Below are 22,510 nucleotides of genomic sequence, written 5' to 3'. Positions count from 1 at the left end.
ATGGTTCCATGATATGGGGTCACTATGTGTTCATAAAGGCCCCAAGGAGGCTCGCTGTGGGATCAGCATGAGCTGGCCTATCGTGCCCCTATTGAGCAAATGATCTTTTGAAGGAAGCCCACTGAGGTGCATTAGTATGGGGAACACAGGTCCCTGTTATTTTATGCAGGATATGGCCCCTCATGGGCTAAAATTGGGCCCAATTTTCAGCCCACAGTGACCCCACATGGACAACAAATGAGCTTGATTGCAGGGGGAGAACTGATTTAATAAAAATTAGTACCAAGACTTGAGATGCACAACATTATTTTCACTTCTTATATTACTTGAAACATTTTTATTTCCAAAACAGACAAGAGGTCAAGTTTCTCTACGCAAGAGCAGATGCTACACTATTCCATTTTCAACTTACAGTACGTGTTCAGCCAGAGGTGACACATGCTATCAATCTATTTCTTGGAGGGTCATATTTTAAGTGTGTATTTAAATGTGTGGGTAAGCCTCTCTGTGATGGTTTAAACAGTTCCATCACTGAAATATATAAGTCTGTTACTGTCTCATTTAGTGCCTTTGCACATTTTACGCATAACTTATTTCATAAAGGCATCATTTTTCTGATGATAGTAGAGGCAGCCATAATTTCAGGCGAGGTAGACTGTCTCTGCTATAAAATGATGCAGGAAACAGCGCAACAACTTTTAACATCTTTCCTTTATAAGAAGTGTCAACAACACTTCAACATATTGCCTTCTTTCCTGTTGCTTCTACATGTTCCTTCATCTATGGTCTCTATTGTTGCTCATCTTAAGACCCACTTCTTCTTTCTTTTGATTCCAGTTAAACAGAAATCACCATTCCCTGTGCACCAGACAGGGATTTTCCCAGGAAAGGCCTCCAAACATATTCTGTTTACAACAAAAAACTTAAATATTTTTAAGAACCAGAAGTAAATGACTCATTTCTGTTAGCAGCAGATGTTCATTTCCAAGAAAATGTTGCAGGTTTGGATGTTGTTGCTGTGGACCCTCACCTTGGTCCTTGCAGTCGCTGTGTCCGTTCTCATGAGTCACCTCACCATCGGAGCTCGGCCTGTCGCACGATGTCTTCTGGCAGGGCAGGAGGACCATTCAATGGAAGAACGGATGCACAAGAAGGTACGAAGTGAACAAAACTGCACAAACACATCTGTCTAATTACAGTGTACATCATAAACACCGGTAAGAGCATCTGCAACATGTTATACGTAGATGAATAATTAGGCTGGGCTTGTGTTTGCTTTGCCAAGTTGGGAGCGGTTTGTTGTTAAAGATCCTCTGATGTAGCTCATTTTCCACCACTAGACACACATGCATATGTACAGGCACACACATATGTGCTGGGTACAGCATGTCTCCAGCATTCACAGTGATTTTACCCGCTTTCCCCAGTGAAAACCAATAACGCAGTGTTTTCCCTTCAGCTCCCTACATTTTCCCTTCTGTGCCAAATGGAATAAAGTGTGGCGAACAGCTTTTACTACCCAGTGTGATTGTGTTCGATTATGCCAAGAAAAGAGGCCTTTATTGGATGGTGGATGCTGGTATATTTGCAAATGTTTGTCTTCTATAGCAAGATCAACCCAAGATTGTTAGGTCCAACTAAGCCATCACTGACATATGAGGAAGACAAAAAAAAAAACACTGATTTCAGATTCACTAGACATAAGAGACATAAGGCACAAGATTACATGAATTGAATGTACCATTAAATCCACTTATCAAATCAATTATTTCTAATTCCTTACTGAATATATTTTGAGTTTCCTTTCACCATTTGTGAGTCAAGCCACAATTAAAGCTTGATTTGCCATATTTTACTTGATTACATGCATGCTATATACTCTATTTTTAACTTTATTTTATTACTACTATTCATTGGGTTTTATTTTCCAGCTCATGGTATGCATTCAGCAGTCAAAGAGACAGGTAAAGAGACAGTATTTCCCTCAGGAAATGGTAAAGACCACATCAGAGCTAAAAGAAGGGTGAATATTGGACTAATGGAAACACAAATTCCAAATGTGCTAGATTGGTAATGTTATGCTATTTTAGCTTAATGTGTAAACACGCAACTGTTAGCTAACAAATTCACCATATCAGCTTAAAAGAGTGAATTGTCAATAAAGCTTGCATCAAATTAGGGGAGATTCTAGCAACCGGGGTGAGTGTGTTTACCTTTTCCAACTCAGGTTTGTGCACTGGTGATCCAGATCCAGCTCCATCCAAGTCTACACTCCCATTAACACACACCTCTCTCATCACCTGGAAAACATAAAGAAATACGGCATCCGTTAATGAGGTTGCCTTTTACATTAAGCAAGTGCAAAGTCCACACTCATACACATCCTGATCACCCCCAGGGGAGTTCAATCCATACGCTGCGACGTCTGACTGGGTCGGTGGAATGTTAGGTCCTAGCCGTGATCATAACGCATGGGTGGATCCCTTATTTAAAAATCCTAAAATATTTCCTCACACCATTGCCACATAATTAAGCAGCTCATTCCTTCAGTCGAGAAAGCATGCCTGGGGTAATGTGGGCCACATGTACAGTGAACTCCCTCCTCTCTCATATCCCATCATGCTACTGAATTGCAGCCAAGGGATCATAAGGCAATACAGCCCATGCAACGGAGTAACTGCAGGAGGTACAGAGCGTGCATGCATGTGTGGTAGGAGTTGGTGGAGGGGTGGGGGTGTCTGTTACACACATCAGACACCACAGAGTTTTACTATGTCCATGGAATCCTTATGCAATACGGGTCCAGTAGAGGTGAATGAGATCTGCAGGGCTCTGGACGGGGCGCCAGTGTGCATTACCGTGACCTCGTTGGACTTCAGACCTGGCAACCCACAGTCAGATCTGGCAACCCTAGGCGTGTGGCGGTGACAGGGGTGTGTGTAGATGAGCGGTGGGCAGTGGGAAATGAGATTTCAGTCGAACCGCTGTGTGCGCAAGATGGCTAATGCACTCTCTGACACACACACACACACACACACACACGCACGCACACACACACACACACACACACACACACACACACACACACTCCCCCTCATCTTCTCCGCAAGCATTGTGAACCATCTCTGGCCACGCAGAACTCCTCAGCTCATTGGTTTTGGCTTGGAGGGAGCATAATTGGGTTTCGCAGGGGAAATGACAGACTGTGGCTCCATGGGTTTGGCTCAGAGAGCGGCTCAGAGGCCGGCGAGTGGGACAGACAGCAACATCTGTCTATCTTCCACTGGAGAGCTACGCTGCCAGACTGGGGTGCTACGTGGGTCTGATGATGTACTGCAAATCAAACTGGAGGAGGTAGTGCATGAGTGTGGTAGTTTTGGGTGCTGAAACACCATTTTCAATTAAGGAATATGCAGATGATTGACAAATTGCAGTGGTTTTTGTACATATTAACATTCCAGGACTGCAAATGTCCCATTTTTCATGCAATAAAATTAGCTCGAACCCAACTATCTTAACCATATCAAAGTGTAGTGAAAATTTGAAAATAACACCAAATCTGTGTAGTTTAAAAAGTGTTAAATGACTTTATTCACTTGAGATATATTTGGCAAAATGTCAAAAAACTGATTCAGTCTTTATAATCAACCAATACTGCAAGCTTTACTCATGTGACAGCATATCACAGGGCTTTTTGTTGGAGGTCACCATCGCTTTTATGGAAATGATCAAAATTCAGTCTCCAGGCTCTGTGATTAAACCATTTGCCTTTGGCTGCACTCACTGTACAGCATTGATGCATGAAAGCCGAGGGTCTTTTTAAAATTATTGTAATTTCATCTTTATTTGTTCCATTCTTTATGAATTCTGGGTGCATATTTATGTGGTTTGTGCTGCAGGATGCTGGAGGAGTGTAGAATAGCTGCTTTATTTTATTATTATTTTCAAAGGAAAATTACACTGAAGGGTCATGAACCATATTTCTAGCCATTAAGCCATTACTTTTGGGAGTGAATGCTTGGATTTTTTGCTATTCTATTTTGGTGCATTTTATGCCTTTACTAGGTAGCCAACAGTTGAGATGACAATAATGAAAATGAGGGGACACAGAGATGTGGAATGTCATGCAACAACGGTCCCCGGCCAGATGAAAACCAGTAAGCTTTTGATTCACATTAAGCACCTTAGCGACTAGGCCACGCATCTTGTGCTATTGATCGTGTTTTGTGCTTTCTTCTCTTGAGCTCTTGTGTATTTAAAAGGCCCGTTGAGGGACAGGCATTTCAATTTAGCTTAGGCTATGAATGCTGTGGTACGTGGCATTGGCTAATGCATCACACTCGTCCCCATAACAATAAACAAATACAGTGATGGTGACATACACAGGGTGGCCATGCAGTGTTCAAGATTTGCAGTGGACAACAATGCACCAGGGGTTAGACTGTCAAGGTGGCATTTGAAAGCACACTCAAACAGATAAGCTGTGAATACAGTAAACATACAACTTACTTTCCCCGAAACTTAGTGCAGAAAAAACAACAAGAAAAGATGAGTTAGGAGGGAAGATATTACAGCACATCAGTCATAAAGATGAGGAAAATCCAGTCGTTCTGTAGCAGGAGGCAAAAGTGTGATGAGGTAAACATAAACGGGGGGAAGGGACAGAAAGGCATACAAAAAATGATTGGGAAGGTTTAGGAGAATAAAGTAAGGACACAATATGGACATGTGTGCTCCATAAACACATCGTTTGCAGACCCAGTCTGGGAGAATCATTACTGTAACTAGCAAGCTTTGGAAACACTCGGGTACTCTCCAAGCCTCCCCTTCCCCCTTCCCTCTTGTCTTCCTTTCATTGCTTTCTTTCTCGTTTTTCCCCTCTTTCTTCTTTCTTTCACCTGGCTTCCACTTCCCTTCCTTTTCTCATCACTCACCAGCTCTTCCTCTTTCTGTGCCCTATCTCCATTTGCTAAACAAAACTTCACATGGCTTTACTTTTTTCACAAGGACACACTGTTGGCTGGCTGGCTCAATGAGGGTGGGAAACGTTGTATGAAATCTATTTCCATTATCCAAATGAGTAATATGAAATGCAAGAATGACTGTTTTCGAAGTTTTATACCTCTGGAAAACACACACTGTGAAAAGTTGGAGAAAAAGAGGTAAAGAGACAAAAGAGAAAGTGAGGGGAATAATGAATAAATTCGAATAAAATAAATAGATTGCTAAATACCCAGAGGTCCTGGCAACACAATATCCAAACAGACACAGAGACAGGCTAATCTTTCTGGCTGAATGCTCTTACAAACCCTGAGGCAGGAGGGAGCACAGAGCAGGCCAGGGAGTCGAACCCTCCCTCACTCTGGTACTAGTGGCACAAACACAGCACATGGACTTTAAATCCAGACCTGTTTTGCAAGGAAGGGTGTGAGCGCAGAACCTCAGCCAACTGGATGTGATGGCTGCTGACTGCAGCCATAGTGTTATCAGTTCAATATGTTTCCAATATCCAGACACCTGACTAAATACGCAAAGAGAAACAGTTTCTCCAAGCAACAATTAGTGCAGTCATTACCAAAGTTTGGGTGGTACAGAGACTTGTATATTTTCACAGGTCTGGTTGCGACTGCCTGCAGATACCAAGGTCACCTGCCTCAGCCAATCAATAAACACTGGTTAATTACCATGCCAAATGAGATATTGAATCAACAAGAAAAACTGTTATGATCTCTGTTTCCTGACAGCCATACACATAAAATAGTTGAAACTTCAAGAAAAAGAAACACAGCAAATATTAAGGCTGGTGTTTCCATCAACAGTCTGCAGGGCAAAATTACTCCACACTTAACAAGACCTTCGGTGAGCAATGAAAAAGTGCGCCTCTGAGTCCAAAAGCCTGTTGGTGATACTGCAGCAAAGGGGAATTGAGTTGGCCAGCAGGCACAAATGGACAAGGAGGGATCTTAAAATAGCGCACAATACGTAGTCAAGGACAAACAAGGAACTGCATGAAATTCTAAGCAGAATAAGACAGAGCAGAGGTGAGGAGGTTTCTTTCAAATCCAAAGACCAGATGAGGCCCGTCTTTCCTCCTGTGATTGAAATAGAGAGAGCCCGGAGGTGCTGGCACCGCACTAACAACAAACGGACGCAGGGGTTGAAAAGCAGAAAGTACCGGAGCCTTTTTGATGTCGGCGGGGTGGGTTTGTTTTGCAGGTCTGTCGAGGGGCCAGACGGAAAGATCAGAGGGTGAAAAAGAAGACGGGGGGGATGACAGAGGCAGGAGAAAGAATGTGTGAGAGACGATGAGACGAGGGATCAGAGGACTCCAAACCAAACAGCTTCACATCAGAGCGAAACCACCACCTGTTCATAACAAACTGGTCATACAATAGCAGGAAAGGAAAGTTATTCTTACACCGCCAGCTCCACCCTTTATTCTTCAATACTAGCAGCAAAATGAAAGTTACAGCGCAGCTAATTTTTACCTCCCTGACAAAAAGATAAGAAAAACTTTCAGAAATGAAGCTTTGAGGCCAATTCCAAGGCTTCACCCCAATCTGAACTGTGCTACAATGCTCTATGGTGAGCGATGCTGACGCTGTTGTACAGCACCCTTTGTTTGACAGCTCTCTATTTTATGCAATGAGCCACATGAGGTTGTGGTTTAAGTAATTTTAGAAGAGCTAACAGGGTTTAAGGAAACACTGTTCAGCAGCCATGTCTTTTGGTGACAATATGCTTTTAGAATGGCTGCTTTGGTGAAAATAAATAATTAAAGAAAAGGTTTAAATTAATAGACTATGTGTTCCGGTTAAATGAAACATAAGTACCACTATGGTTCAATTAGTGACTTTTGAATAATGGAAAATAGCGTGTCATCAGTCATCAACAGCACTGAATAAGATTCAGCAAATCAGAAGTCAGAAATTACTTTAATATTATCTCTGAGATATTTAGCCGTAGAAGTCTCCATGACAACAGTCAGTTTGTAAGAAGACTGGAATTAATTCAAAGTGACTAAAATGTCCAACATTCTAGGTTCTATCTATCCAGGTTCTGCTAACACCATTCTCCATGGTCCACAAGGACTCAAGCACTGCTTACTTTTTTATTGTGGGGCTTCTGACTATATCACATGGTCTTTATCAGCATATTAAGTTTGTTCAGTTGTGACAACACCTTGAATGTTCAGCATTTTTAGGAGTTCTTGTCCATGTTTGCTTGAAAGCTGAGCTACACAGAGAGCTACTTCTCTGCTGATGAAGACACGTGAAATGAAAGCTCCAGAGCAAGCAAGCAGACACTGAGTGCTTTGATTTGTTTTGTCATCTGCTGCTTCCAAATTCAATAAAAACTATTAACTATTATTACAACTGTTCTATTTTGCGGCATGGAGCCATGTCTCTGCCCAGATTGCTCTTTCATTCTGCTGGAATGCAACATGGTAGGAAAAAGGAAAATGTAACAGTGGCTTTGGTGTTTGTGGTGTTACCTTGAGCCATTCCTCGGCCTGTTCTTTGCTCTGCACAGCCAGCACCAGGGCGTCCGCCCCCTGGTGGACGATCTTCAATTCGTGCTTCTTCTTCTTGCCGTCCTTGGGGATGTGAGTGATGCTGCACCCTGACAGGGTCAGCTCCATCTGGGGGGTGTGGTCTTTGGAGGACTTGTAACACTGGAGGGAGAGAAAGGGGGGAAGGTTAAACTGGAGGAACTAAACATGCCGCACCCGTAATATTTTCTCAATCATTATTGGGATGAGAACTTTTATGTCAGCACTTGCGAACACGCATGCACAGCGGTGTCCCTCACCAGGAGTTTGTTATCTTTGATGACACAGAGGAGCTTGGTCCACTGGCCAAAGCGCTTCTTGCGCAGCAGGAACGCACAGATCCGAGCGTCCTTCACCAGATCCATGGACGCCTCTTCAGATGGCCACTGGTGACGCATCTTCTGACCCTTCCCATCCTCCTCTTCCTCATCATATGACTCATAGGAGCTGCTCATGGCGTCCGAGTCATAGTCTGAGAGGGAGTTGCAGAAGGCAGATGGTAAATGGACTATTTTTTTATATACTGCTAATTATTTCCAATTCATCACAAGCAAACATGAAACCTGAAAAAAGTTATACATTTCTTTTGAGCTGCATGTCCATTAACTACTGTCTGCAGTGTATCATATTGGTACACTTAAAGCCAGCTTGTCACTCACTGGAGGTGATGTATTCAGGAGCCTTCCCAGGACTTAGAGGAACTGCTTCCTCATAGTAGCCTTCTGGTAGAGAGGAGCTGGGCAGAGGAGGAGGGCCGCTGTTTGGAGGCTGTGGAGAGAACAGAAGTTTGTACTGATTAGTGAGAAGTTAAGAGTATAGAGCAACTGACAAATGATGTCTCCACTATTTCCATCACTAAAACTTGCAATGTCAAGTCCACTGCTTTCAGTGATCACAACTTAAATTGATTTTAACTGCGTTCAGCACTCTCACTCATTTGAGTGCTTCCATTTCCATCATGTTCACGTCGACTGATTTCATTGCAGTGGAGGTTGTGGTATGAACTTCGGATCGTATGTCTGCAGGCTTGGTCGTGGTTACAGTTTGCAAATTACAGTGCGACAGCATATTTACAAAAGGGCACACTGCAAGCTGCAGCATCCACCAAACATTGACCAGATCAGTCCTCCATTCTTCACTACATCTTCTACCGATATGTCTATGTTTTCTGTATGTTACAAGGCAGATTTTGGGACATATCACTGAGGCAGTATCCTAAGACAAACCCTTAGCTACTCAAAGCTCCAAGTAGGATTTCAGCCATCCAGGCCATCCAGTCCCCACGCAGTGATCTTAGCGCCCACTGTTATCCAACTGCTACCTTTGCCAAGTGGTGGTGTGCTTTACCACTTTATTTTATTGTTGCAGTGTTTTTAAGACAAAAAAAAGACAAACATTTTTTCATTGCAACAATTTTCTCTCCTCTTATGAGTCTCGCTGCTGACAACAATGAAACATGACCCCGTCTGCAACGTCAGGATTGTGTAGTTTGCTGTAATGTGCAGCTTCTGTCGTGTAAACAAGGAGCCATATCAAACTGCCATTCTTTTGATCGGAGCAGGGAAGTCTTCATAAACTTTTCAGGGCAGCGCTCATAATTCAAACCCTTACAAGTGTCATCGCAAAGCAGAGGTAACCACTGAGCACAGACATTAGAGGTATTGTCACCGTTAAATGCAAAATATGAAAAGAGAATAGAGGAGACCAAGAAAAAATGCTTGTGGGGAAGAAAAGACAATAGTTTTAAGGTAATGTGGTCCAGAGAAAATGAATGAGTGCCCAAAAGAAGTGTTGGTTGATGAAACCTAACCTGAAGTCTTGTTATGGCCATTTAATAATGACTGCAACAGAATTTCAAAGTGATCTGATAAATAAAATAAAGAAGCAAAGCTGAGAAGACTAATTCATTTGTGACTGGAGACACTACAGAAAGGTGTTGATGTTGATATTTCCTGGTATCACACTGCAGAGCTCATGAAAGGAACAGAAAGAAATCAGACCTCCTTTGTTTGGACGTGTTCTCTTTGGCACCCCACAGTCCAACAAATCCAGTTGTTAGAGTGGGGGATCAACTGCACAGCCTGACGTTATCCGTCTTGGCCAGCACCGTGCACCGTTTCTCTGACGTTTCAGGTCTTAAAAATAACAGAGCTGTGGCTGTAAACATCAAACCTGTTAATCTGACAGCACATAGAAATGACTGTCTCACTGGTTGGCACACATCAATGAAAGTCCAGCATTTCACCACTGTAGGAAAATGTTCAGTGGAGTCATATATAGTCTTTAAGTCATACTTCCACTGAAAACAAACTGAATGAATGATATTCCACAAATTTGACTAGCTGTAGCTAGGCAGTAATATATGCTCCTTCCTCAAACCGATCTCAAAACATACTCATTGAAACATTTTTAATGATGATATGAGTGACATTACTTTTATCATATGGTCGTTCATTCAGACAAGTGGAAATATGTATTTTTTACGGATGTAAATTATCATCAAACAATGCTTCTGAATCACTGCTTAAAGGAGTCCAGTGGAGTGTAGCATGGACCATTAAAAGCAGTGTTTCTTCTGGAGCCTCGTTCTAATAAGTACAAGCAAGTACCAAACAGCCTCAAAGCGTATGAAATGTGGTCAAACTGTAAAGACCTTATAAGGCCACACTCTAAGTCTCCCTGAAAGCCCTTTTCACAAAGACCATGACCAAGCTGCGATGGCTGCAGACTTTTTTCCTCTTATGGAAAACCCCTTTGATTTCACTTTTTATTTTATTTACTGGTGGCAGCGGCGATTTTCCGCTGGTTAAAAAGGGGAGAAACTCCATTACTGTTATGAAACTCTATGTGCTATGGGCCATTGGTTACAGCTGACCCAATCAGGCGTCAGCGCCGCAGTGATGTCAGCAACCATCGCTGTAGCAACGTGGAGCATTCATAAAAAGGTTTGGCTGACGTGCAGCATCAAAGGCTAACTTCTTCAAAGTGCAGAAAGTATGTGTCACTGTGCCGTGACAGTGGACAGTCCACCATTACAGTCATTCTGCCACAACTACGGCGCCGCTGTAATGAAGGAGAACTACTGAATTAAGTTTGAACAAGCATCACAGCATCAAAAGAATGGCAAGAAGTCTAAAAAAAGGCTAATCTATTAAGAAAAAAAGACACTTGTCATCTTTAAGAAGATGATCTGTCATTTTCTTATTGGTACATCCCATTAGACTACCAAGACAGCATCTTGACGGCAACTCTTTAGGGTTGGTCAGGTAAACTTGATTACATTAATCCAGTTGTTTCGGATATGCTCCAAGCTTTGAAACAACTAGTCTAAAGGAGGTAGGTGTGAATACACCCTTAGAATGTGGTTATTATTAAGTTAGATCATTATTTTTTTATTATTCTTTGGATGAGTGCTAGATGTGGTATGAATCTTGAATAGCTTTGGTTGTGCAGCCAATGATACATTCAATAAAATAATAGTGGAAAGAGATTCATTCTTAACCACTGGTACACATATGTGTGATAAAATATTTTAAACTCATTGGAATTTGCTGTGTCAACACATGACCTGGTACATAATTTGATGATGTGATGCTAGTGCTCGTTCTGTATCTAGGTTACGTAAAGAAATTCTATTCGTTGAAGAAAGCTGTATAATGCGGTCAAAAGTTCTGGAGTGTGAGTGAACCTTGAGTTTAGAAAATATGCCGGGGAAGAAGTTGCAAACAGCCCTGTCAAGTTTTTCTTTTCTTTTACTTTTAGAAGAAGAGAAGGCAGAAAAATACCATTCTGTAGAGTGAAGACCCAGTCAGATGGCCACACATGGCTCAAATGTGACCGGACCATCAGACCTATTACCACCTTCAAGAACTCCACTCGTATCATTACTCCTGTGAAACCAAACATGAAGCACTGGGGAATTTGGTAATATTTGAGCCAACTCATTACCGTTCAATTATAAGTTGGAGTGAAGCCCTAAAACCAAATTCTGGAGACGAAAGATAAATGCTGCCTACGACACCATCGGTCCAACAGTCCAATAAAAAAGTTTAAAACTCCCTGACCAGACATTTTCTCAGTCTGTTTTCTCCCACTTTTCCGTTCATTGTCTTTTTCAAACCAAATGTCAGTCTTCACTCCCTCCCTGTTTATCTGTCCTGTTTCACTGTTGTTCAGAAAGGATCCATATTAACTTAAGACTCAATGTAATTAACCAAACATCACTGTGATCTAAGGCATTCTTGGTTCACCATGAACAATGCAAAGTTAAGCTTCTTCCTCTTCTGTCTCTTGTCTCAGCAAACACATCCCCTCCCCTCTGTTAATCTTCCTCTTCATCGCGCCCGTTTTCTTTTTTCGGGCCTTTTGCAGAAACCTTATCGCATCTCCTTTGGGGAAAGCAGCAGTTCAGTGAACTCATTTCTTGGCAGGGATATGTTGCCCTGCTAAACTCCAGCACCGCCAGCGTTCTCCTCCCTACCCCAGCCTTAAAAAGAAAAAAAAATCCCCCAGAGAGGAAGACAGAAGGAAAGAAAGGCAGAGAAGTGAAAAGAACGAAAGCACTCAGCCTCGACGGTCAAACAATAAGGCACAATATCAGGTTTGAGACGTGGATGTGAAAGTAGGCTTGTTTGTGTTGGTGGAGGAAGATTGTTGAAATGAGGTCTACAGCTTCATATCTCACATCACAATGACTTCCTTCCTAATACTTTAAAGCAACAATACCATTACTAATAATGCAGACGACCATTGTTTGGGTAAGCATTTTTCCCTGAGTGCAGCAGAATACATTACATTAGACCCCAGAGAATGTGATCCCATTGCTCTGCTATGTAGTGACTCAAAGCTTTGAGGCACTGGGGTGAGGAGAGTGTGTTTGCAAACACTGCACACACACTCATTCACGCACACGAGCACACACAGACACACAAACACACTTTCCCTTTGCTTTCATTCCCCAAAACAACAGCTTGACTGTATCACACAAGTGGCCTGCAGATCAATCACGCTGCAGCACACTGAACCTAACAGGAGTTCACTGCGGTCACAATGCATGCCCCCCCTCTGTTGACCATACTCACACACACTGCATAAACACCAACACAAAAAGGTCTGGTTTATCTGCAGCGTAGCTCTGATCGGCTTCAAATGCTTCACAGATTTCAAAACATCCACTCACTATCTTCTAAAGGCTGGATCGTATCCATCATAACACTGAATACGAGCTTTCAAGCCAGTCCTTCAAATGAGATTAGACTAGATAGAACTGTACATAAGCCGGGGAACCTCGGCCAAAATATGCGGACAATACCGCAGAAGGCACAATAACTGCAAGTGTCTTTGCTGACAGACTTACATGTTGAATAGAATATTTTGACCCCCCAAAAAATCAAATCAAGGTCCACTTACTAGCTTTTTCCCCATGTATTCCCAATAGGCATTCACAAATTCACAGCCATCACTTCCAATAGCAAACTAATTCACTGTCAGGCAGCTAATTTTGTACGAGGTTTAACATATAAATTGGAGAGAGTGGCTACAACAATTGATTTCTGTCATTGACAGAAGGTGAAAGCTATGACGAAAAGTTCATTTCATGTATCACTGTTATGTAATTCTACTCTCCAATTCTACCAGAACTTGTATAAAAAATCTCAAGAATGGCAGAAAAAAAGAAAGAGGACACTACAGTATGTTGGAAAATTAATATTGTGATTGTTACTAAAGGTGCCTAATAGGACCTCCCAGACTTTGGGGACTCAAACCGAAGGGCACAAGATCTTTTCAGAAAGCCCATAACATCGTTTTCGTTTGTCCTGGCAGTATGTAAGTCACTCAGGTTCATGTTGGGTTTGCCAAATATTTTCATGGCCATGCCACAGGCTTCCTCCTAAAGTCTATTTACACCCCTGAGTTTAAACTGCGCTGTAGGTACAACGTAGCTGTGTACCTAATGCTATAGCTCCCTGTGCACCTCCCTAGAAATGCGACTGCACGACGTGGCGAGGCAGACCACAACCGTGCCTGGTCTCACATGCATTTCCTTGCCCATGACTCTCAGTGGCCCGACAAGCACAGAAAATTCACCCTCTTTCTGAATCAGTCGGTTTCATGCTCACACACACCATCTCCTCTGACGTCTCCTCTTTTTCATTTCAGTTAAAGTAACTGCTGTTCCGAATATATTCTAACATGTTCTGCTCACTTTCAGTCGCCATTGTTTAAAGCACACACAGGAAGAACACAAAGAAACTTAATACAGTGGCCATTTTGCATTTTGGTGGTTTAATTCCAGTGTAGATGCTCAAAGTATAAATGCTCACAATGGCGAAGAGCCCCAAATCATGATGTTAAATGAAATGCTAGTACACTCTCAGTCTTTTGTGACGGTTTCCAAGATAGACGGACTCACTTAAAAATCATCAAGTCTCTTAACAAGATGAGACCATTATGTGCATTTATTAAAACACACATGACAGTTCGACTGTGTCAGCTTGGCAGTCAAGTACAACTGGCCATGCTGTAAAAGCCTGCTTGGCGTAATTGCACGGCTGGAAAGATATCAAAGTGTGTATTGTTTCCTATTAATTTTATTACATGCAGACATGGAACAGTTTATGTACTACTTGCAACTGCCTGCTTGTGTTTCCTTGAGAAATGTTCTTGTCAAAGCTGTGAAGTGAAACAACAGAAACACTTAGCATTAAATAAAAGGTGTAAAAAAAATGTAAGGGACATTGTGAATGGTGACTCAATCTTATTTTCATACTTTATGGAACTCCTAACCCACTTAAAGCGAGTACATTTAGAGATTCAAGGAGGTTTTCACGTCCTGTCACGGTCTAAATGCTGTCTCTCCCTGACAAGAATACATTTCTTGAGGAAAACTGCAACAACCATGAGAAGAGCAGCATGTACGGGTCATGTGCATGGATGCATATCAGAAATGTCAGAATTCCACAGTCATAATGTGTAATTAGGTAGTGGTAAAGGAGTCCTGACCTTGGTTTGGATACTTTGAGTGGGAGGTTTGTCTGCTGTTCTGGCCCTGGCCTGGAACTCACGTCCAAACATTTATGCCAAGTATCAATTTTGCCCTGCGTAGGAGGACTGGACCTGAATAAATGTTTCTGCCATGCTGCCAATGGGACGTTGGAATGGATAAACTGACTGGACACAGGAAAGCCACTCCCTTTGGAAAGGGAAAACTGCATTTCCAGTGATTCTTGGCAAATGACCCATTGTAGAAGCACATATGTTTCCAGCTGGCATTAATCCTAACAGGTATTTCAAATTTATTTGATGAACAATGCTGAATGAAACCAGTTCGACTTGAATTAACTGGCAAGTTGGTCAGGCTGGATAATGACCACGTCATTCATGGGACTTATTGCATGTACGTAATGTACTTCTACAAATGCCGTTATTTAAATATGTTTCACTTGCTATATTGATGGCCAGCAAATGACATACAGACACAGCAGAATATACATAAAAAAGTGCACACACCTGAGTAAAGCTGCACCCTATTACATGAGGTTCTCTGTGCCTTAATGGGTCATAGACCATTTTAAGTGGCTGGTAGTTGGAGCACCTCCAAGGCTTGGATGGGCCTGAATTGTCTAGGGTGAATCATCGAGACAAATGATAAATAATTGTGGAAATTCATTCAAAAAGGTATAAGTCAATGTATATAACAGCATAGGGGCAGGAACCGACAATGACTCCCAAGGGGCATTCGAGTTTAAAATGATGTTGTGCGCTCTGCTAATGAGGAGCTGAAGCCAAAGTAGAAACCCCAAGATACATTCAACCATTTTACTTTGTTTACTTTTGGGTTCTGGGTCAATTTTGGAAGAATTCGTCAACTATGGTGTGGTGTTTTGTTCCCAACTGCAATGATGAAGTGTTTAATTTGCTCCAGCTCTGCTTTGCATGTCTGACTGGTATCCTCGCCATAACTTAAGCTTTTAGTATTATTAGTATCTCATTTATTCAAGAGATAGCCACATTTCTCTGCTGTAGAACATATGTGGAACTGTTAATGAAAACCTTATAAAATATTTTTCCAGACCTTCAGGTCCCCCAAGGTAAGGATTATCAGTGAAAGACCTTTCAAGGGTTTGTTTAAAGCTTTATTTATCCTGAGGATGCTGGATGAGGCCTACGTTCTCTTTCAGCAACGGCCCACTTCAAAGTACAATAAAGGTTCACATCTGGGAGCTGCACAGTGCAACCACAGCCTTGTGCTGTTGGCCTCTGGTCACCTCTGTACTTGTACAACTGGAGGTTAAGTGCCATGCTCAAGGTCACCTGATGGTAGTTATTTAAGGGAGGGGTGAGTGTTACTTCTTCACTTTTCTCAACCAGATTTTTGCCGCCGGTCCTCGCCGTTTCTCTCGTTTCCAGCTGCTGCCACCCATATTTATTCAAGCACATATGTTTTCAATCTTGTCTCTTGTCAATGCTCAGATGACCAAGGACTGACCATGTCTCAGATCAGCTGCTGTGTGTGCTGGCACTGTGCTGCAGTGTCAGCACACCTCCAAACCTCTAACAGGTTTTAAGCAGAATATAGTAGGCAGAGTATGATCACCGTCAAACCTTAAGAAACCTGCAGAGACACAGAAAGATACAAAAGGACAAAATATGGACAGACATCCATGTGCACACGCCCCCCTTCCCCCATACATTCTTCAAAGCTTAAGCATGAGGTCAAGCTAAGGCAATGAGTTCTAAATTGATCCCAGACTCAAAGAGAAGATGAAAGCACAAAAACCAAAAGGCTGTGGTGGTAGATACCCATCGGCCTCAGGGTTGAACAAGTGTGTCCTGCCTTTGTCCCGGGATAACCCTGACACAGCTACTCTTTTAAAACAGTAATGGTGACATTTTACAACTTTTACTGGATCTCCAATGGAAGACTGGAAAATTCTGTGGCAACAGCACGAACACAATATTTCAGTAATTGCAAATGAATGAACTTTGTTAGTTTTTGTGCAGTTTGTATGTAAAAATAGTTCTGATGAAGCATCTAAAGGTAAAAAGCAACTGCATGCTGTTGGCTGTTCATATACACTGACATTTACCTACATATGTGTATAAATCATGTTTATCAGTAAGAATATTGTGATTACAAAGCATACATTAATCAGTGTTTGCAACAGTGGTAGCTTTCCAGCAAAAAGTTTCATTTTGTGGTAGGGGAACTCAATCGGTCAGCTGATTAGTCAACACACACTCTTTTCATAAGAGACACACCACAGACACTGACATACAAGTATCCGTTCAAAAATATTGCACAACATAGAAAGCACTAGTATGGGAAGAAACAAGAAATTGAAAGACAAACTAGACTAAGATAGGCTAACACACACATACTGCACACACACACACTAAATCTCTCTAAAAATCCCCTCCCTGCAGGATTCAAGGCCTCGTCCAAGGTCTGCGATACACATCTAAGTGTTCCACCTCTCTGTTTATACATGAACCACCCATGCTAGTGTTACCTCTGACAAAACAAAGCCTCTCTCAAAACCCCAATCTTTTGAGACTCCATTCTCCACTTCCCTTCATCGCTTTTCCTCGTTCCTGCCCCGGACTGGCATGTTAAGTGTGTATTTTGCGGGACAGGTGCATTCACCAGAGTGCCGTTACTGGCGGATGTGCCAGCTTGCTGGCTGTACTGAAAAAATAACTGGAGAGTGAGATTGGGTTGGGTGTTTCCTGCATTTCTCTCACCTCACAATGAGGTGTAAATGTGGGTCAGCAGGAGCTGGTGGGAGCCGGTAGGAGCCGGTGGTCCATCGCTTTGGAAAAGCTCTGGAAGGGTGGGGTGGCCCTGCTTTCATTGGAAGGGAGCCCTGTCTTATAAAGTGGGTCCATATCTGGAATGGAATCAGTCTATTATACTAGAACTGAGTGAAAAGTCACATTGAGGAATTCATTCAGCAATGCAACACACACACACATACTGTACATATATTTAGGTACCTAGACAGGAAGCAGACAATGCCATCCTCCAGCAGACGCAATGGACATATGACTGATCATATATAGTAACTCTACACAAATTTGTTTCTGGCTACACTTTATGTCGTCTGGAGGACGATCTACATAATTATGATACTGTTTATACTCACAACACATCGTTAGCATTTCTGTATGCAAAGTTCTTGTTACTTATGGGCAGACATTTACACTAGTACTGATATCGGTGATGGGCTATCCAATCCATGAGTCAATGCAAACCAGTACTATATAACTTCAATATTTTTAGTCCAACTTGTTCTAAGTCGCCGTTGGTTCAGAAAGGACACCCACATGGTAGGACAAAAGCTTTCCCAGACCTCTATCATTTCAGCTCAAAACTGGCTATGCAAGGCAACTTCCCACCAATTATCACAATTATAGTAGTAACCTGTGCCAATACACTCCGTTATTCAACAACTTCACTCTCATGTTGGAAAATAGGAAAATAGGAAGAAATGATTTCAAGAGATTGTACAAGAGTTTATTATCCATTGCCCATTAGATGGTGGTCCAAGACTGCATCGAGACTAGAGAGGGCCTCCTCAAGTTGCTCTCAGACAAAGCCAATATACCTCAAATTAGGATTTTTCCCTCTCTGGCTTCAAATTAGGTTTGCTTTGGGGCATATTTGCTGGACTGACATGCTGCTCAGGCAATCAGATCCTCCTCAGCTCCAACCAGACGCAGCCCTTTTACCCATATTTGGATTTCCTATCTTCAGGTTCTTGAAGCAATAGCAAGAAATCCTTAATTTGGGATTCAAATCATCCTGGGCGACATTATAGACAGTACATCTCTTTGTTCTACAGTTTGTTGCTTGAATGATCACTGATGAACAGCCCAACAGTGTTGGGCAGTAGGAGTTAGCTACATATAAGTTCTTGTCACTATGTGCTGGGCAAGGCTTGGAAAAAGACTTTAGCCATTATTGCCAATCCAGCTTTCTCTGGACACACCGCTCACTCACTGCTCTTAAAGGTGGGGCGAGTCATTGTGGAGAAAAACAGCTGATATTTGCTGAATCTGAAATTCAGTGAATATCTCTTCACAGTTTGCTAACTGTCCGTTCTGTGTGCCCACTGGAAAAACAACACTATTCCAGCCAATTGGCAACAGGTGGCGTTCATGCTGGTGCATAGGACGAGGGGAAGGGGAGGGGAATAAATTTGGCATGTTAATGCCGGGTAATTGCATTGTGAAGAAGGAGAGATAGCAATATCAAGAGAACGTTTGGATTTCCTTCAGGTTTAGCTTGTTTCGTTGTTACTGCCTTGTCTTGAGTACTTACCTTTGGATGGTTTATTTAGCGAGTTACATCACCACCTTTGCATGAAGCAGTTCCCTGGATGATGATTATTTCACAAAGACAAAGGATAAATGGACATTTCCAATGAAAGTTATTGGTGATGGGCTTAAAATGTCAACTGTCACCAAAAATGTCCATTGTTTTGTCTATCAATCACCCATAGATTTCATTTGAGTCAACTGTAAACTGTATTGGTTCTCTACCAGACTGCAGAAAGAGCTTTAATTTTCCCTCAGTGCTTTATTAAGTCACTTCGATCACATCATGTGTCAAGAAAAAAAAATCCTGGCATTGTAAAAAGCCTTCAAAAGCACTTGAGTGGGGGAAAAAAAAAAAAGTTGTGAAATAGGTTTTCCATTCGTGGCCCAGTTTCGCAGCAGGGACTTTTTCCAGAGTGTTATAAGTAGGGTGAAACAGTTCTGGCCCCCAGGATTAACCATGCTGTGGGCATGTGTCACTTAGCACAGTCCCACTGCTCACTGCTGTTAAGACTCAATCAATCTCCAATTTGTCACTTGTTTGGTTACCCCAGTGACAAAGTGTGACGTCTTTCAATATGATCTGTTGAAAAAACTCATCTCCTGTCGATGACACAATAGTGCTGATGTCACTAAATGCTTTGCTGTGGTTGACCAAGCCACAAAGCGGGGGAATCCCACTGAGGAATCAAGTTGAAATATGGAAACAGATTCATCAGCACCGAACGGAGACCAAACCATTCCGTGCGTCAAACTCCCAAAAGCAAGTAATATCTAAAGACGCACGAAAGCAGGACTGATTCAACTGACATTGTGTGATCGGGAGCCAGCTTTTGCTGTGCATGCAATCCCTGGCTTGACACAGTACAGTGACACATTGACTTGCTACAATGTGTTTCCCCTTCAGGCTAGACAACATTTGGTTTGGCAAAATACAGCAGGCCTACATCTATTCCAAATACAAAGCTGCTCGTCTACGGCCACCAGCTTTGGCAATGACTTGCCATGGCAAGTGAGAAGATGGTGTGTTCAAAGAAGAAAGATTAGTCCAAACTACTAGTGATACCCAACAATACATAAGAGTGCATTGGCTTTGTTTGAATACAAAGCTGGGGCTGAGACACATATTTATCTTCTAAAGTACTTGTGGAGGAGGGGGTTGTCTCATTCAAAATGAGAAGGGGAGGAAATGAATTCCAAATGGGACCCAGACTGCTATGGATAAAGCAGCCCGGCTAGTGTGTATACAGTATATCCATCACATGAACACACTTCTGTACACTTCCCGGTTAAATTGCATGGTGAGGGAGGTTCTGCTTGGGGGAAGATGAGGGAGGAGAGGAGGAAGAGGGGCGTCGAGGGGCGGAGGGTGGGGGGATGGCACGACTCTCCAACATCAACACAGATGGAAATCATTTGTGTCTCTCAACAAGAGGACTGGTCCACATTCTCCTTTAGCAGAGCCGCGGTTGACTCTCGCGCAGCTCATAGGATGCAACTGTTGATGTGACTGAAATGCTGACTTAAACGCAACTGTAGCAGAAAGCATCAGCACTAAAATAAATGGCAAACATTCTCGGCTCGCGCAACCTTAATTGTGAGGATTTGCTTCTTTTCTGGACTGAACATTGAAAGATGTCACTTTGGGCTCAGACAACATAGCAGTTTTCACTATGTGTGACATTTTACAGATAAAACATTATCTGTATTCATTAATTGACTAATTCTAAGAATTTATTTTGAATATATTCAGAAATGAAAATAACCATTAGCTGCATTCCATTATACCACATCTGCTTACAAGGCACGTCCTAGCAAGTGTGTTGATGGATGATTTTCAATCTATTGAAAAGCTAGTGTGTTTATTTATCTTGTTGAGACTTCCTCAGTATTGCATGTCATTTCATAAACTTGAGTCTAAGCATTTCAGTCTGCACAGATGTGATGAATGGTAAATGCAATGGTTCAGTGCCATTTCACCACAGCTCAAAGTATGTACTGTTGGTTAAGGAAACGGTAAAGCTGAGTGTAGCGTAGTATGTAGTCTGACCCAGTAGTAGGGCGAAGCTGTTTTTAGCCATAGCACGCTCGAATGTTTAGCAAAAAGCCTGCCGTCATCAATCAGTGATCAATGGTAAAAAATGGAGGATTACAGTGCACACTTTTTAATAGTAACCTTTTTCTCCTCAAGGCAGCTATTGTGTTGTATGTAGTTCACACCAAAAGCAATAAAGTTGTGAGGAATGACTAAGGAATAAAAAAATAATAATAAAGCTTGAGAGAGAGGTTCAAATCTGGAATTGTCAGACGAATCGCAAACAAGGATTGCTGTTTGGTGGATGTTCAGTGATGCAGCTCCGCTCTCCATCTGGATGTGGATTTGTTTGCTTCACAGCATCTTAATGGAAACACACATAATTTACATTTTATTTTTCAGGATTTTCGTTCAAACTACTCGACAGCTGGATGGAAACCGTTCTTGTGGCTGAGGCAGTAAGCTGGTCGATGACAGGAATGTATTTCATGCCAAAGATAAAAGAGCAATATTAGTGGAGCATAAATCTTGGATATGAACAGAGACAGAAAGAGAAAGAGAGGGAATCTTTTAGTCCTAAAAGACTTGAGCGGGATTTTTGTCACACTTACTGGTCGTTATGACTAATTAGAGCCAGACCTTTTCTTGTGTGTGTGCATGTAACACATTGTAAAATGGTGCAGTGATTATTCAAGTGATTTATGAGGTGAGGGGTGTGGAGAGGATCAAACTGACTTGAAAAGAAAGAACCTTGCTATGATCATGAGGGCCTGTGAGCATGACAACACCAGGAAGAATCAATGAAATAAAAGATGAATCAATTATGAAAATGATAATACCGTTTTCTGCTGGCTAATGTCATGTGTGAAATAAATTCCTTCCAAGAGAAAAGGGTCTTTCGACTCTTCTATCAAAGAAATAGAGAATGTGCCAGTATTTCACCAACACACAGAATGAAGGAAGTCTTTTACCAGAGTTTAAAATTTAAAATGCCATTTTAAATATGTTAAAATATGGTTCATCTGCCTACCTTGTTTTAAAGACATTTTTCTTCTCTATTTGAAAAGTCTTTTGGCCACCATAAACATGTGTTACAATAATAAAAAGGTCTGCCAAAGTGGTACTTATAACACGGTCTGTTTTTAGTCAAGATCTGCATTTCTCTTTTTTGATGTCTTAAACATATTAGACCTTAATTTGGTTTTGCAGAAACTTCTTCATGACCCCCTTCAAACGCACATACACAAACACACACACGTACACACACACTCTAAGAGCAGATCAGTCTACGCTTGATAAAAATACTGCTCTATGACTGTCCATTTGATTAATGGATATCCTGCTGATCCCTAATGACATGAATGTTCATGTGCATGTGTGTGCATGTGTGTGTGTGAGAGAGAGCCAGTAAGTCTGCTCTTAGGAAACAAGCCTTTCCATTCAGCTACACAGCAGCTCATACACACCATCTCTTTGTTTCTTTTTGCTCATGCTCAGGCTAACCAGTGTCACACATGTGACTATCATGCCCCACTATTAGATACGCTGACTGTCCTGAGGCAACAATGTCAAGTTTTAGGAACACAAAGGATGTTTTGCAATCA

General features: G+C 42.0%; 1 protein-coding gene across 1 annotated transcript in view; it reads right to left on the bottom strand.

Annotated features, from left to right (window-relative positions):
* The window catches only part of afap1 (actin filament associated protein 1), a 54,003-nt gene that overhangs the window by 13,569 nt on the left and 17,924 nt on the right, over window positions 1-22,510 (bottom strand). Inside the window, exons 4-8 of the mRNA XM_041964596.1 lie at window positions 8,212-8,320; window positions 7,813-8,024; window positions 7,496-7,675; window positions 2,214-2,300; window positions 1,031-1,106 (exon numbers count right to left, since the gene is read on the bottom strand). Coding sequence (XP_041820530.1) covers window positions 1,031-1,106; window positions 2,214-2,300; window positions 7,496-7,675; window positions 7,813-8,024; window positions 8,212-8,320 — 664 coding nt within the window. The remainder of the gene's footprint in view (window positions 1-1,030; window positions 1,107-2,213; window positions 2,301-7,495; window positions 7,676-7,812; window positions 8,025-8,211; window positions 8,321-22,510) is intronic.

The sequence above is a fragment of the Chelmon rostratus genome, chromosome 23, assembly GCF_017976325.1.
Source record: "Chelmon rostratus isolate fCheRos1 chromosome 23, fCheRos1.pri, whole genome shotgun sequence".
In the NCBI taxonomy this organism is placed as follows: Eukaryota; Metazoa; Chordata; class Actinopteri; order Chaetodontiformes; family Chaetodontidae; genus Chelmon; species Chelmon rostratus.
Note: the sequence above shows the minus strand (reverse complement) of the source record. Positions and strands in the feature narration are given on the sequence as shown.